This window comes from Myripristis murdjan, chromosome 9 (assembly GCF_902150065.1).
Source record: "Myripristis murdjan chromosome 9, fMyrMur1.1, whole genome shotgun sequence".
In the NCBI taxonomy this organism is placed as follows: Eukaryota; Metazoa; Chordata; class Actinopteri; order Holocentriformes; family Holocentridae; genus Myripristis; species Myripristis murdjan.
Genome location: NC_043988.1, coordinates 24155140 through 24171805, shown reverse-complemented (window position 1 = coordinate 24171805; position 16666 = coordinate 24155140). Strand labels below are relative to the sequence as shown.

The 16666-nt window shown below is 40.8% G+C and overlaps 2 protein-coding genes across 3 annotated transcripts; one reads left to right on the top strand and one right to left on the bottom strand.

Annotated features, from left to right (window-relative positions):
- Positions 1-957: 957 nt before the first annotated feature.
- ostf1 (osteoclast stimulating factor 1) lies at positions 958-8493 on the bottom strand. Its single transcript, XM_030060887.1, has 10 exons — positions 8337-8493; positions 4684-4730; positions 4074-4124; positions 3702-3765; positions 3562-3615; positions 3291-3398; positions 2958-3007; positions 2002-2080; positions 1545-1643; positions 958-1161 (listed from the first exon to the last, which is right to left on the bottom strand). Exons 1-10 carry the CDS (start codon positions 8368-8370, stop codon positions 1103-1105), a joined length of 645 nt encoding a protein of 214 aa, XP_029916747.1. The 5' UTR covers positions 8371-8493; the 3' UTR covers positions 958-1102.
- Positions 8494-9205: 712 nt separating this feature from the next.
- nmrk1 (nicotinamide riboside kinase 1) lies at positions 9206-16547 on the top strand. 2 transcript variants are annotated; one of them, XM_030060801.1, is made up of 8 exons: positions 9206-9383; positions 10472-10562; positions 11347-11395; positions 12255-12423; positions 12900-12971; positions 13258-13364; positions 13616-13699; positions 15580-16547. In XM_030060801.1, the coding sequence occupies exons 1-8, from the start codon at positions 9355-9357 to the stop codon at positions 15588-15590; spliced, it is 612 nt and encodes a 203-aa protein (XP_029916661.1). In that variant the 5' UTR covers positions 9206-9354; the 3' UTR covers positions 15591-16547. The 2 variants fall into 2 exon arrangements, with proteins under 2 accessions (XP_029916661.1, XP_029916660.1); XM_030060800.1 differs by having other exon boundaries at positions 15554-16547.
- Positions 16548-16666: the final 119 nt, after the last annotated feature.

The window sequence follows — 16666 nt, the reverse complement described above, 5'->3', positions numbered from 1 at the left end:
TTGTATTTTATAGAACTGATAAAAATGTGTTCAACAGCATGTCAAAGATATGATTCAAAACTGACAAAGTATTTTATCTCACAGGCTTAAATACACTCAGTACAGAGTCTCAAACAAGTTAGTCTCATTAGGGTGTGTGCGCCCTCAGAATGAGAGGAGTGGTCCGCCACTGAAGGCAAATTAAGGATCCGACATTTAATAAATGGATCTCTAATTGATCACCATCATATCTGTGCACTTTACTGACACCCTTAATTTGACAAGCAGACAACACAGAGGAAAATGTCTCATTGGGTCCCTTGGCATATCCCATCTGAAGAGAATATATTATCACATTACATTTATCATATCCCAATTATTCAGGCATCTATAGCATAGATGGGAGATGTTTTAACATGCAGCTTGGATGTTAAACCACAGCGTATCAATACAGAGTCTTTACTGTTGCTCTGTGGTTTAACATACGTGTTGCATTTATTTTCCAATGTAAATACAAAAAGTCAAATTGTGTCTAGTCTAGATTGTGCACAAAGCTACAATTAGAAGCAAAAAAACAAAAAAACAAAAAAAAACAAAACAATGAGGACTGGAATCTGAGGTTTAGGAAATATATTTACAACCCCTATTCAGGTTATTTTGTAGTTACATTTAGTGGAACTTGGTGCCTTATCTTGACACAGACCAGATGTTTTTTTTTTTGTTTGTTTTTTTTAAATCTTTGATAGCCAGTATAAATGCTCTGAGCATAAGGCTGTGTGTTTGGAATGAATTTCTCTGAGCTATGGTCCCCTTTTCCACCAGTTTAATACCTGCAGACTCCACCCCGATATTCTTCCCCTCTGCCCATGTTGTGCAGCGAAAGTGCCAAGACAAATTCCTTAGATGTGGAAATACACTTGGCAAAGGAGGCAAACTGTAGACCGCATTAATCCAGTGCTTTTGATTTTTTTTTCCCCGACACTGACTCGAGGCAGAGGGTGGAGGACTGAGACAATAGCACAAATCAATTCCACTCGAGATCTGTAACCCAAAACTCCGAGCTCCTCCGCCCGCCGAAACCCAATGGAAGACAGTGATGGTGCTGCAACATGGTCCACGTGGTTCAGTCCGAGTCCTCGTCGTCCAGGTACTCCTCAGCGTTGCTGTGTGTGCGGGTGATGTCTGATGCAAGACAGATGACAACATTTACAAAAACGAAATTAAAAAAAAAAAAAAAAGAAAAAAAAAGAAATGACTGCAAAACTACACTTGAAATGAGGTAAAACACCACCACATGTTCTGCCATGAGTTATTCTACAGCAGAAAATTTGATTAACTTGATATGCTGAGAATTTGCATAGCCTTTACTCTTGGATATGCCTGATATACAGGATCTAATATACTGGCCATATGTAGCACTGAGCACTTGTGAGTATCTCATGTTAATTAAAAAAAAAACACACAACTGTAAATCATAAAACAACAGCCAGTAGTATGTTTGTGCTCATTCCCCAGTTTATTTCTCACTGCTTCAAGGCTGCCATCTACTGGTGGGAGTGACTTACTGCTTCCCTGTTTCCTCTTGAGCAGGGAGGCACACTGGGCGTTGGTGGCCATCTCCAGAGCCAGCTTCTTCTCATTGTTCTTGATGTCTGTCCGAGCGTCTGACACAAAACAAGCTCGCAGTGAGAAACTGGAAGCTACCAAAATGTACAGCACTCTCTCACCTGCTCCATTTCTCAAACGAGGACATATGCAAAAACAACACAGACATGAAAACCCTACATGGGAACACACACATGTCTAGAGACTGTCTAGTGATTAGGGTCACAGCCTCTGGAGCTACAAGTGTTACTTTACTGGTTTTAGATTAAATCTTCCCAGAGCTGTTTCCCCTACGCCCCTGCTGTTTCCGTCTTTACATTCCCACTGGCTAAGAAAAAAAAAATGACAACCAGAGGACCCATTGTTCTTTTTGTACAAAAAAGAAAAAAGAAAAATGAGATGGAGATAAATACTCACTCTTATTCAGCAACATCTCTACAATGTCAGAGTAACCCTTCCAGGCAGCAGCGTGCAGAGCAGTGTCGCCGAGTTTATTCTACAACACAAAAGCAACATGATCTTTTACAATCACATCCTCCAACTAAAAAAAAAAAAAAAAAAAACAAGCTTCTACAATGATATCATGAAACTTAGGAAATGAACCACAGCGGAAATTAGTACTGTGTTATATTTTTACATTTACTTTGTATTTGCTTTTGCTCAGTTACAAGGAAACGGGGGCTTTATTAGCCAAACATGACTTGTCTACATTCTTTGTTGCAATTTACCTTCTTTGGTGTTCCTTCCAGTTAAGAAAACATGAAGACAAAGCTGAAAATTGGCAGTTTCTCAGATCATTTTGTGATGCTAGGCTTTCCCAGTATGAGTAACTACTGGCTATCAGATGTCAACAACCATCTCTTTATACACATGAAACTGCATATTCTGGGGTCATTTCCTGTAGTTGGTATGAGCACTTCTCACTCTACTCAACACCCCCATTTTTAGGTGGTCTGGGTCCAGTTATTTGGTGTCACTCATATTCCCACAAGAAATAAAAACTCTTCCATACTTGGTGGAAGCGTGCACTTCAGGTGTGAATTGGGAATGGCTCATGCATTGGGACAGCAGCCTCCTCATTTTATGTCACTGCTAATTCCACAAAGCCAGGGTTTTAATGTCACCGGCCAATTTTGTCACACTTTTGTGCTGTGATTTATTGATATAGACTGATATATTGTCACATGAGGAGTGGGCGTTTGCTGTTACTGGAGCTTGAACCTGGACCAGTAGGCTCTCTGCTGCCTACGCTGCAATATGGCATGGGGCTGGGAAATTCAAATTTTGCCAAACCAAGGGACCGCCATCTTCACGCATTTCACATGAGAGTGAATTTACTTTTGTGACTGCATGAGTTTATAAATTGTTCTTACTTGCTGGTTGAGCTCCACGTTGGGCTGGCTCAGCAACAGCTCCACCACATCTGGCACAGAGAAAAAAGAGAACTGCTGAGTCACAGACTAAACTTTAATGACACACTACAGTGTAACTATAACCTAGGAACACTGAGGAACAAAGAGCTTGAATGTACACATAATTTAAGTTCCCAGTTTTACATAGTTCTGACATTGTTTGAAATATATTTGACATTGTTTGAAAATTAGGGTTTAAAGATGCCTCCTGATTCCTGAACAATATCACTCCTAAATAAATCTTGCACATATTTGAGTAAATAATGCTGACTCTGACACCTTGATGAATGTTACCTTTATGTCCTCCATGGCATCCCCAGTAGAGGGCAGTGTTTCCAGCTTTATCCAACCCATTGATCCCCACCTTGTTCTCCACACACTCCCTCAGCCAGCTCAGATTGCCTGTTGAAATACACACACAAAAACATGCAGGTATACACACACTCGCAGAGCACATACAAAGAAAGCTGTTCCAGATGCAGCTGGTTTCACATCTTTACAACAGAAACAGGGAAGTAAAATAAAAACGTATGGAAATATCACCGTCTGCAGGCCGCTAACTCACCTCGTTTGGCTGCTTCGTGCATTGGGTTGTCAATGGACTCTGCCTGCTCGGCCACTGCAGGAAGAAGACAACAACAACATTTGTATGCGACCTACATTCCTTTGATATTCATTATGTATCTTCCTGTGTTGTCTACTCACCGTAGTTACTTGGGATTAGTCCTGTCCTCCCTCTGCACGTCCCCTTCCACCAGTTACTGTCGCTCTAAATATGACAGACAGGCAGTGAGAGCCTATTGGCAACGCAGAATCATTGTTTCTTGTATCCAGAATCACTGAAGCAAAGGAGCAGAGACAAACAGGAAACAGCCAAAAGAAAATGAGACTGAAGAAGGACAAATTAAGTGTAAGGGAGAAAAGATTAACAAGAAGTAGACAAATGACAAAGTAGAGAAAAGGGGGAAACAGAAGGAAGAGGGTTTGCAACTGAGATTCCAAAGAAACAGGAAGAAACGGGCCCCGGCTCAAGTTGGACCTGAAGGCAACGGCTCAAACTTAGAGGGCTTTGCTTACTGTGTCAGAGATGTACAAGATGTCTCCCTCTTCAAAGTAGAGCTCATCCGGCTGAAGAGACAGCAAAACAAATCACAGTTAGTCAGTGTCACGTGTTCTTGTTCGCACCCCTTTTTTCTGTTTCTCTCATTTTTCTACCACCAACTGGAACAAAATCCTATAACAATAATCTAAAACATGTTAATCAGACACAAGACATCAGGGCTGGTGGAGGACATGGAGCGGGACTGGATGCAGGGTTTGCTGATGGGACAAGTAGGTGCACTATGCAAAATAAAATTAAGGTTAGTAAGGACAGTAAGGACTGTTCATATCAGCGACGCTAGATTCCCTTACACAGATGTCATGGAAATGCGTCTTACTTCGCTTGAGTTTTTTGCAGGTTTTATTATTCTCTAGCAATTAAGTTGATTTTTTTTTAGTGGAAACAAAACTAGTGACACGGGTCAACCATCAAAATTTGTGCTTATTCCAGTTTTTTTAATTAGCTGAGTCGAAAGAGTCTTAACTAAATGCAGTTTGCATTTCACTGGTTTCATCTATTAGTAATAATAAATAAAGACCTTAAAGATCTCAACAGTCATCAGATAAATACATTTTATGAACTTACTGTTCTGGGGTCAAAGGTGAACATTGCTCGGAACACTTTGACTTGGCCTGCAGAGAAACACAGACTGTATATTAGGGTTTAACACTTTAACACATTTGCGTTGCATCATCTTCACTTCTGCATATATGAGGGTGCTGTTGAACGGTGCATACGTGAGCACATGCATCACAGGCTAAGTTGAAACCACAATTTGTGCTATTTCTAAGCCCAGTGGGCTACACAGCCCAGTTCAGCTGCATGAAGCTGGACATGAATCCAGTATACAGCTTCAATGTGAGAAGGTGCGCTTCAGCAAAGATAATTCATTAGCCAACACATTTGCTATCACCTCATTAAAGAGCCAACCATACATAGCTGTGTCTGATTAGTGCAGGTTGTATTCCCTTTTTATAATTTTTTTCAATTACCAGAACTTGTAATGAGCTTAAATGGGTCTGGTCTATAGCCTTCAGAGGTTACTTTAAAGCTCCTCTCCGTGTCTGCTACAGAGAAAAGCAATAGGCTATGCATTTTTACACACACTGCAACAGATAAAAAAAAAACGTTCCCTTGTCCTTCTGCATGCAGCCCTGACACAGAGCCGCCCTCAGGGTCTGTGATGGCACACTGCACCGCCCGGCTTCTGCTCTGCTGCTGGAATGCTACCAGAGTGGTTGAGACTTTAGCTGGCAGCTAAATCAGCTCATGGAGAACGAGAAGAGAAGCTTAAAGAAACACTGACTGTTTATTTTTTGATATAACCAACTATTTTTTGGGGACAGAATCAAACCACTCATGATGCTGTATAGGATTTCAAAAATGCAAACTGCTGATGGGAAAATCAGCCAGTTTTTTTTTTCTTACTTCTTGAAAAGCTGACATACTGAATAGTTTCTGCACAATGCTGCTGAAATGCACAGTACTGCATGTAGGAGTATCAGAGATGGGTGGGGTGCCGTGCGGCTGAACGTATGCTTTATATTTAACAGATCCTATGCAAGGTTCAGTCAACAGCATGGTGGGCTGACCACAATGCATGCCAAAATACCAGCTATTGTTTTTGTTAACCGGCTAAACAAGCCTTAATATTGTTCAGCACTGGTGCAAAAGTAATGCTAGGCTTCTGCTGAAAACCAGAGCTGTAGACAGACATCACTCAAACAACAGCTCTGCTTTTCTCTCCTGACTTCCATTAGAGAGCATGGTCCTGCTGCAAATGGTCTTTCTGGATGTGAAAGCTGAATAACTCCCACTAGCTAGATTTGAGCACAATATAATAAACAAATATGATGATCCTGAATCACAAAAGGTTCCTTTTCAGGGTGCATAAAATACAGCTACAATAAGCAGCTTTTCTCTGCTGTATTCAGGTGTTAGCTCTGGCTGCCAGGCCTGCATGTTGGCCTGTTCTTCCAGCTCCGACTCAGCTCTCACTGAGGGCCTCTATTCAGCCAGCACACTGTGCCTGTGTTTCAGAAAGAGAGGGGCTGAGCCACCAGACAAGCCCGGCTCTGTTCAACCCAGCCAGCGTGTCTACTCTGCAGGCCTAGTCATGTTGTTCAAAACACACAGAGGCCTGCGCAGACTAGTCCAGAGTTCTCTACATTTTAAAGCTGTAGCCACCTCACTGGCTTTGTCTATAAAACTAACTGAAAAACAGAAGTGTCTGCAAAAAACAGTCTATTTTCTTTGGATTTCTTTGATATGTTCCAGACTGGTTGTGTATTTTCCCTGCAACAGCGCTTCCAAAAGGTCCTGTCTCATCTTGGAGACTCTTCAATTCCCCATTCCTGTTCAAAACCCAACCCAACCCTTGGGTTACCATCGAGCCTCCCACAAAGCAAACTGTCCCCACATAGCGTTCCCCTCCCAACATGAAAATGCCAATCATTAGCCCCCAAAACCGCAATGACTTCAACTATGATGAGATAAGACGAACAGCTATCTGGCATTACTTTACAGCTCATCCAGAATCCACAGTTTGGTTAGGAGAAAAAAAAGCGTGTCTACATTTTTAGGGTTAGGTTCCAGGTGAGCTATGCTGAGAGTATGAGCCTCAAGTCATGCATTTTTTATAGCAAGCCAACAAAAACTAGCGTACTCTGTTACACCATCAGCAGTCAGTTTCCCTGATGGACCAAATCAACATATCTCCAAAGGCAGACTCCAACCCAAGGTGTTTTACCGCTAAAATGTGTTTGTACGTGCATGTGCAAATGCATGTTTGTGAGATTGAAAGCAACTTCTGGGCAAGAGAGAGAGCAGAAGTGAAGCAATAAACTGTAATGGCATTCCCTTTATTTTGCAAATAGCTGAAGATATTCCTCTTTTAAATGAAAGCAGAATGAAGCAATAACACTTAATCTGCCCCTTTACATGTGGAAACACTGGCTACTGCATATATGACAACTCAGCACAGTTGATATCACAGCTTATATCCGAGGATGTATACATCTTAGTTTTGAGGGCTTTTTCGCTAGATAAACTGTATGATGACAAAAAAAGGACACTTTATTGATCCCCTGGGGGGAGATCTCCTTCTGCTTGCCCGCATCAGAGGGGAGGTCAGAGGTCAGCCAACACTGTGGAGCTGAGAGGGATTCAGCCCAGTATGGGGCTTGAACCTAGGTCATCTGGTTGAGGATTTGTTAAAGGAGGAATAAATACAGCTGCAGGTAGACAATCAAACAAGACCCGAGCATGGAGTTAGAGACATCTTTGTCATTCAGACAGGGTGCCACTGAGCCTCTGGGCTGTTTTAGGACGGCTGCTTTCACTCTCACAAGATGAATTCAAGTGAATGTCCACTGGAAGAGGAACAAAAATGACTTGACTTGACAAAATGGCAGCAGATGAGAGAGCTGTTGCATCAAGGGAAAGCAGAAGGTACAAAGCGTGAGTGTGAACAAGAGAATGGAGCAGATGTTATGGACTAGAGGAGGTAAAGCCACATCAGCCCGGGGCAAATGCAGGCTCTCACTTCACCAAAGGAAACTGCAGGCGCTCTCTTTTCATCCCAGCCACCCCACCTGTCCAGACACAGTCACACCTGCCATCACAACCACGTGAGGCGTCATTAGAGTCATTCATAAATAACCCAAACATGAATGATAATGAGCCATCCATATTTATGGCTCTGGGTTCATATTTTCATAGGGCAACATCTAGCAGATACATTGTGACTTTTAGATGTGTGCAGAGGTGAAGTCAGGGTGAGTAGCGCTGACAGTGAGGGATTTTTGGCCCAGAATAAGTTTCCAAGAAGCTGATGTCACTGCAAACCACAGACTGATTCATCACCACTTGTTAACCTGTGTGCAAACTCTCCCTGCATGGATGATGTAAATAAGGAAGTCGCAGCGGCCTGTTGCTGAAACGGATCTCCTCCCTCTATGAGCCTTTTCTCTGTAAACTCGGTGGCAATTGCGGACTATTTGCAACAACACAAAAGGCTCTGAAAGTAGTAATGAAAACCTCACAGACCATCGACAGAAACCAGTCACCTCACTGTCAAAAAAAAAAAAAAAAAAAAAAAAAAACAGCTCGCCCCGTCCGCCACCCACGCGCCCATCGGCTCACAACGCTGCAAAGGTGTGTTGCGCCCGCAGGAGACACACACAACTTTCTTTTTTGAAGGCAAAAATGAAGGACGAATCATGAAGTGTTACTCTTACCTGGCTTGGCCGGCTTTGGAGGAGGCTTTGACATTTTATTAGTATTAAAAAACCCACGCACGCGTGCGTTATCCGCTGTTCCAGCCAGAAACGTCGCTCAACTGTGAAGGTACTTCTTTTTTTCCTGCCAATGAGGAAGTTCAGCCTGCGCTCTCAGGGCGACGCGGAAAAGTTGAACGGCGCATGCGCAGAGGCCTTCCAGGGGGCTTCTATTCTATTCTATTCTACTTCTGTTCTATTCCTAATCAATCAATCATGTTTTTTAAAGGTTGTGAACTTTTATACTAAATGTGTAGAAGCACTGCTTACATGTTTTGCATGTGCACATTGTGAATAGAGCTTCTTATGAGCAACACAATATAGCTACACACATAGAAACTGAATTCAGTTTTTATTTCTACACGTTAGTTTCTCAGAAAACGTTGTTAAAAATGTTCAACATATTCAATCGATCAATTTCCGCTTATTTCACACAATTTAACAGTAAAAAATAAAGTAACAAATGTAACATTCAATGTAAACACCAAACAAAGTAAATTACATGAAAATGCATTGTAATAGCAGGCTGTCAGACACTCTCAGCGCCCTTTCCCATCGCCAGGATAACCGCTCTCTGATTGGTTGAACGTGTTTGAAGAATTGTGGGTAATGTAGTCGGCTGTCTATGCGTTGCAGTCAGGATTAAAGTCGATCTCTTCCTAAACGAAGGTGAAATTAGAGTGACCAGTGGCTTTCACATGTGCAGATACTGTCACATAACAGCGACGCAGCCTGTGGGAGCTGCATCTTGAACAGTTAATATTTTATAGCCATTTATCTTGTTCGTTATGGAAAATATAAATGGGAATTTCACTTCCGGAACTCTACGTGGAAAGGAGTGGACAGGGGAGAGAGGGAGAGGAGTTTCTGCAGCCACTTGTACTCTCTTCTGTGTTGTTAGTTTATGACCTGCTTATCAATGTGATATTACCTGCTTTATATCAGGAATCTCTCCTCTGACCAGGCATTGCAAGCCGAGATGAAGACTCTGGTTGTGGGAATAGGCGGGTAAGTCAGCAAGATTACGCTCTTTTTTTTCTTGTTGTGTTTACCTCCATTCAAAGCAGGCATGACATTCAGTCTGGACCATTCTCAACTCCAACAACCTTTCTACCTCAGGTAGCATTTTGATATTCAGATGGCTGCTTCACCATTTAATATGTATATATATATATTTTTTTTTTCAGTGTAAGTTGGTTAATAAAGTCTTATTTATAGTTACCGCTATGGGAACAAGGAGGAGGAACAGACAGAGGGACGAGATAAGAGGGTTTGAAGGTCGCAGAAAACACTGCAAAAACAGCACAGGGGGACAGAAAACACCCCCTCCACACACACACGCACGCACGCACGCACGCACGCGCACACACACACACACACACACACACACACACAATAAATAAATAAATCAAATCATACAGTATCAGCAGTCAGCAACAGTAAGGATGCCATGAGAGCAATTAAAACATGCAGCCGACATGCAGCGGTTGCTGCAAGTTAGTTTGTTGGGAAAGAGCTGCACTTGTAAGTATAAATGTTGGTAATCTGGTTCTTGATTGCAGAGAGAGACATTAAGCTGTTCACTTTTTTGTAGAATAGAGCATTAGCAGCTTATTAGGCTGGTGTAAATTGTTCTGGCTTAAATGTAGAGGATACATCATGAGAGGAGGTATATTAATTCTGTAAGTTATATGGGAACAGGAAAAAAAACTTGCATTTCTTAAAGCATACTTGATTTTTGTTTATCTTAGTGGTTATTTGCCTTAGAATGACTACCACCTAGAACTCAACTCAATGCATGTAATTGCTGTCATAGTGAATAAAGTAAAAGATTTAACCCCAGGTAATCTAGGAATTTATTAATTTAATTTCCTTATTCATCTTGAATGTTGTGCAGAATGGCCAAGTGTGCTATTTTGATCCATTTATTTAGAAGTAGTGCCTTGAAATGTTTACTGTTAATGTGTATCAGTCAGATTGAACTGACTAGGCCCACAGGACAAAACTGTGGAGCAGTTTTTTTTAAAAAGTTGGTGTATAATCAACACCGGTCCTCTTTGCTTGATGTGTTAATGTGCTTCTTCTTGTTCTCTCAGGATGACTAATGGAGGAAAGTCCACTCTGTCCTGCAGTCTGCAGCAGCGGATACCCAGCAGCTGCATCATCGCACAGGACACTTTCTTTAAGGTGGCCTGCAGTCCAGATCACACACACACACATACTGGACATACATGCACTCATATGACAGTGGTGGAAAGAGTACTACAAATCGCTTCTCAAGTAGAACTGCGCTTACTTTGCTGATATTTTACTTGAGTAGAGTTTCTGCTGTAAAAATCTACTAAAGTAAAAGTTAGAAGTAGGTCATTTAAAATGCACTGGGAGTAACAGTGACTGAGTTTTTTAAACAGCAACTCTGAGGGTACACATGGTTCAAACTAGATTCTTTTAAAGGGGCATTAAGCAAAACTGCTGAGGGTTGATGGAAGTGAGGACCCTGTACACTCAACTGGCAAATGTGGAATAAGCACATAACATGTAGATTAAGTCTGACATAGTTCTCATCACCAGGCTGAGTCACAGTTATTTTCCCCCCTTTTTTTCCACACGTATTCCATATTTTTTGCCAGTTGAGTCCATATGGTGCTCGCTTCCATTGTCACCTGAAGTTTTTCAGTGTGTCACCTTTCATTGTGAAATTTGGTAATGGCAAAAAATAGAACCAACAAAGCAGAACCAGATTCTTCTTCTCATCTTTGCTGACTGACCGTTCATGTAGTGAAGTGCAATACTCAGGCAAAAATGCTCCTCCAGTACAGTAACATGAGTAAATGTAATTACTTACTTCTACCTCTGCCCACATGCACACTTAAGATCAGAAATAAGTGTAGCAGCCGTCAAGTTCAAAAATAATTTTGACCTTTACAAACATGATGAGACAGTGATCCTTGTGGATGCTCTTTTTTTTTAGGATGACTCAGTAGTACCTGTGGACAGCAATGGGTTCAAGCAATATGACAGTAAGCATGCTTTATTGACCTGTTTAAAATCACAAGCAAACCTCTTTCTTGTAATAAATCAGTCTCTTGAACTATTCCCTTCCAACTTCTTATAACCACAAGATTTACATGAAAAATCCACCTTTAGACACTTCTAATGCTGGTAAAGGGAAAAAAAGGCTATTAGTGATGTACCTCGCATCTTTGACCCAGTTTGTTCTTTGTTGATGTGTTTTTCTTATTCCTATCAAGATAGAGAAATGACATCACACTTGACATTTTTCCACTTTCACTACAATGGCGTTTAATAGCAGAACATTCTTGAGCGCTCTTTTTTTTAAACAGTGCTCAACAATAATACACAAAGATATTAAACACTAATATAATATGCAGAGATACCAATTTCTCCACTGACAGGAGCTCAGAAGACCAGAATTCAATGCAGACACAAAAAAACGGATGTACTTCAAGCAATGGGACCGGCCACAATCATGGAAATGCCACAGTGATTCAAAACTAGTTGATGAGAAATAGATTAGGCTAGATTTACTGTCCATGCCGATATGCCCAAGGTCATGCCTTTTCTGTGGGTTTTGTCGAAAGTTGTTTGGGGAAATTTAGGAAATCACATACTGGAATAGAAACATACATGAGGCAAGTTGCGAAGGAAATGCACAGTTCATCAAAAAAGTGAATTATAACTTCCCATCACAAAATAGCAGATTTTCCCTTTAACAGTGCATTACCTCTAACTGGATGTTGTTGATTGGTTTGAATATTTGACCGATCCTTTCCTCACCTGGACAAATGCTTGGGTACACAGCAATGTACCTGATTGTCTGGCGAAGAAGAAAGTGACTGTACCTGTGATACTGTTTAGTGCTTGATGCTCTGGACATGGACCAGATGATGAGCGAGGTGAACTTGTGGCAAAGAGACCCTGAGTCGTTCCTGGCTGAGCGAGGCCTAACAACGACACACACGGCGCTATCGGCTGAGGAGAAGGTGTTTGTGCTGATTGTGGAGGGCTTCCTGATTTTCAACTACAGGTAAAGAAAGGAGCGAACAGCCCAGTCACAATGCTTATTCACATTATATATACTGTGCGCTTGAATGGTTTTGTTGCAAACTGATATCGACCATTCTGGAGGGGAAAAAGACACTTATTCTGAAAATTTACCACTAGTATAAAATTCTAATCAGCGATTGTAATATTGAAAGGATAATACCTCGTCTAAGTCAGTGGCTGTTGAAATGATAGTACCTGAATCCCCCGTATTTCAGACAATGGATTATGTCTTTCAGCCTGAGGGCGTCAGGTAATAATATCCTCTAAAATGAAAAGTGTTCTGGAAATGATCTGTTCAGCTGTGTTTTGTTATCTCTCCCTGTAAGGCCTGTCTGTTTCAGTGGATTTAGAAGATAATATGAATGTCTCCTTCTTCACAGCAGCTCAGTATTATACTGTGTATCATAATAGTGCCGTCTCCTAGCTCATTTTTGTCTTTCACACTTTGATTGACAGGCCTTTGAATGAGAAAATGGACTTAAGATATTTCATGGAAATCCCTTACGATGTCTGCAAGACGAGAAGATGGTGGGGATCTAGTGATATTTTCAGACATTTTCAAGTAATAATATATATTTAATATATTTAATTTCAAGCATTTCTTTTCCATTGTGATTGAGTACTTATGTAAGATTACAGAGGAAACATTGCATTTTTAAGCAGAGTCGAGTTTGTTTGCTATGGTAGCGGTTTCTTCTCTCATATAATTGCCTTTCATGAATTTATTTGCCTGATTTTCGTGCATGAACCACAGCTGATGAAAATTCTGTCTGCTCCTTCATGTGTATGCCCCGCCCCTTTCTTTGACGGACAGTTTGAGGGTGTACATGCCCCCTGATCCCCCCGGTTACTTTGACGGACATGTGTGGCCCATGTACCTAAAAAACCGCCAGGAGATGGAGAGCATGACATCGGGCATTGGTGAGTAACTTTGGAGCCACGACTACAGAGATGGCATTTGCAGTTGATACCCTTTTGGATGATGAGGATGATGATGATGATAGTGATTATAATGTTATTATATCTGTAATTATGATAGAGGTTAGGACATTAAAGTGGAGGGGAGGCTGGAATCTATGGTAATGGTGATTATATCAGCAAAAATAGTAATAGTGATGGTAATGAATAAATAAGATAAATGCCTTCTGTTCAGTATTTATCTTTTTTTCTAGTGTTTCTGGATGGACTGAAGTCAAAGGGGGAACTGCTGGCGTCTGTGTATGAGGATGTCACACAGGAAATAGAGAGGCTCATGGGTAAGTTACCATGGGGAGAGGGGTTTTGTTTGTATAATTTTAACACAGTTCCCATTGTTGTGGATATTTGTTTGGGCATATTTCCAATATGCAGCTCTAACTTCTAACCTCAGCAAACCATACTGAAATGTATCTAAAATGTCTAGTGAGGTGAAAGTCAAATGTCAAATTGGATTCTGGTTTGAGAAGACATCTGGATCAGGAGGCAAGAAAAAAAAATTAATAAGAGAGATGAGGAAGACTGGAGGGGATTTAAGGACGAGGGAAGGAAGAGAGAATAAACAAGTAAACAAGTCCATGTACTGTGGGAGCATTTAAGAATGCTCAGTTCTGAATTATGTTTTATGCATGTTTACATTATTTAAAGTAAATATTCCCACGTGGCAATATGAATAATGCAGGCTTTTTTTTTTGCAGAAACTGTAAATTATCACTGGAACACAACATAAATACACTTGGTTTTGATAAAGTTTTACTGTTCACCGCTTCTCTATTGGTGAAATTTAAACACAAGGAAACTGGATCTAGATCTGTAAAAATCCTCTGCTGATGCTGAATCTCTAAAGCGCTTTGAACTGAATCTGACCAAACAAGACCCGAGCATGGAGTTAGAGACATCTAACTCCAAGTGTCTGATGAGGACAAGACAAAACGAATGCTTAATGCTTCCAAACGATGATTTGCAAATAATGGTGACTTTTGTGGATACCTGGATGTCTTCCTAACCTCACAGAGGAGTATCAGGGTTAATGATGACATCCAATCTTACCCTGGATTGTCTCTCATTTTCCAGTTCAGTGTTGTAACCTGCTGTAGGCTGTAGTTTCATGTTGACTGCTGTGTCACAGTGTCAAAAAACGTCTTGTCATGTGTCCATCACAGCGTTTTCACTGATCAACTCTCAAGCTGTCAAAACTCTCTGTACTCTTGGCGGCGACCACTGTACCTGCCTGCATTGCTTTTGCTGGCATTGATCCTGCTGCTGTTCCACTGTTTTATTCCCAAACAATCCCACAGCCAAGATTGTGGTATTTGTGATATGGTCCTTTGTCTCAGTTGTTTCAGATACACGAAAAAACTGCAAAAAGAGAGAACACTACGCAAAGTAAAAAAAAAAAAAAAAAAAAACATAGCCTAGGTCAGTGCCAAAGTAATCACTGACTTGATTTTCATGCATGAAACACAGTTGATGAAAATCCAGCCTGCTTCTTCATGTGTATGCCCTGCCACTTTCTTTTATTGATAATCAATCATCGATACCTGTATGAATCATGTCGCAGGAGAGGCGTGCTGCATTACTGCGTCCTGACCAGCAGAGCACGCCACTCTCCAGTATCTCTGTTTGACAACATCAGTGTGAAGACAAAAAAAATCCACTGAGCAGATCATGGGAATCTAGCCAGTCAGTTTGTCAGACCTTTAGAGGAAGCAGTTGGTAAAGAAGGCCAAATGTAGTCAGTCTGACTCGTCTTCCCCTCTGAACTCAGAATTTACGTTTCTTTGCTGTGGTGTTGAGTTTAGGTGCCCTGAAGTTTGGACAGACAAGAATAAGCCTTCATAATCCACTGATGAACAGATAATGAAGTAATCCTGTATCCATTATTTATTGCATTGCTTGGCTTCTTTTTATTTGTTTGATTTTTTTTTACATCTTCCATATTTATAAGGGCCTTAAGAAATGTGTTTTTAATTGAAAATTTTGTGTCTGGTTGGTATCCGCTGTCACTGCCATGCCTTTGCTTACGTCTGTTCTTCCCTGCCTTCCCTTCTCTGTCTGCTCATGCTGTTGTCTTGTTGTTTTCGTTGTTGCTGCAACACCCGTGGGGAATAAAACTGATCTTGAAACTTGTGTAGTTATTTTGTTATGCTTTGTTTTACAGAAAGCACCTGAAATGGACAACTGAATTTATTTACACCTAGAAGATGGACGCTGCTGCTCAGGCTGACGTGATAGAGTTTCATCTTTTGGACTAAAACATGAAAGACGGAGACCAAATATGCATTTTACCTCCTCTCGGGTAAATGTTGTTTATATAGTACCTATAATAAGCAGTTTCTTTCTCAGTAAACCCAAAAGCCCACCAGTGTTTTCTACATTTATGTCAGAACTGCTATTTTGACAGGTGTGTAATGACTGTATTTCACTGTTACACTATGATGATCACTGTCTTGATCGTGTCATGGCTCATGATAATAAATGCAGAAATAACTTTTTTCTGTTGATTGATAAACACAATAGGTCCTTTTTTGTTTTTCTTAATGTTATAATACTCAGGACACATTTTGTCACTGTATCTACTCCTCCTGTGTGTGTTTATTATTATTATGTGCCAAACTGTGTAGTCCTATGTAATTTTTTAAGGTTAAAAAATTAATTAAGGATAATGTGACATACTACTATATGTCAGGATGAATGACCCTTGAACTGTTGGCTCTGACATGTTACAAACTTCACCGAGGAAGGATCGAGCTGGCTGTGGGTGCACAGAGCTCACTTTGGTCCGAGGTCAATGGACTTGAGCCTGTATTGTTATTTCTACACGGTCCAATGCATAATTTATGTCATGAGGTTGAAGTAAAAGATTGTCAGTGAAGGCATGTGTGCGTGTGCCTTTGCATCCGTCAGTATTGAGTCATGTGAAGTTGCATAAAATCAGCCATTAGGTAATTTCATGAGCTGTGGAATGGAAATTTGTAAGTGATACTGTAAATGTACTCAAGTTATTTCCTCTAAATTTTTGCAGACTAACATGGAAATGTATGTTGTCCTAAAAATATTCTTTTGCCTTAGCTAAAATTTTAATGAACTGGATATTTATCAGTGTTGGAATAAAGAAGTCTTTTCACCGTTGAATCCAGTGTGCTTAAATAAACCATCAATATTTTGTCATTCACTTGACAAGCTATTTTACAAAAGAGCTCACCAGCAAATGTCTCTTCACCAAATGCTGCTGCCCTTTTGTCCCA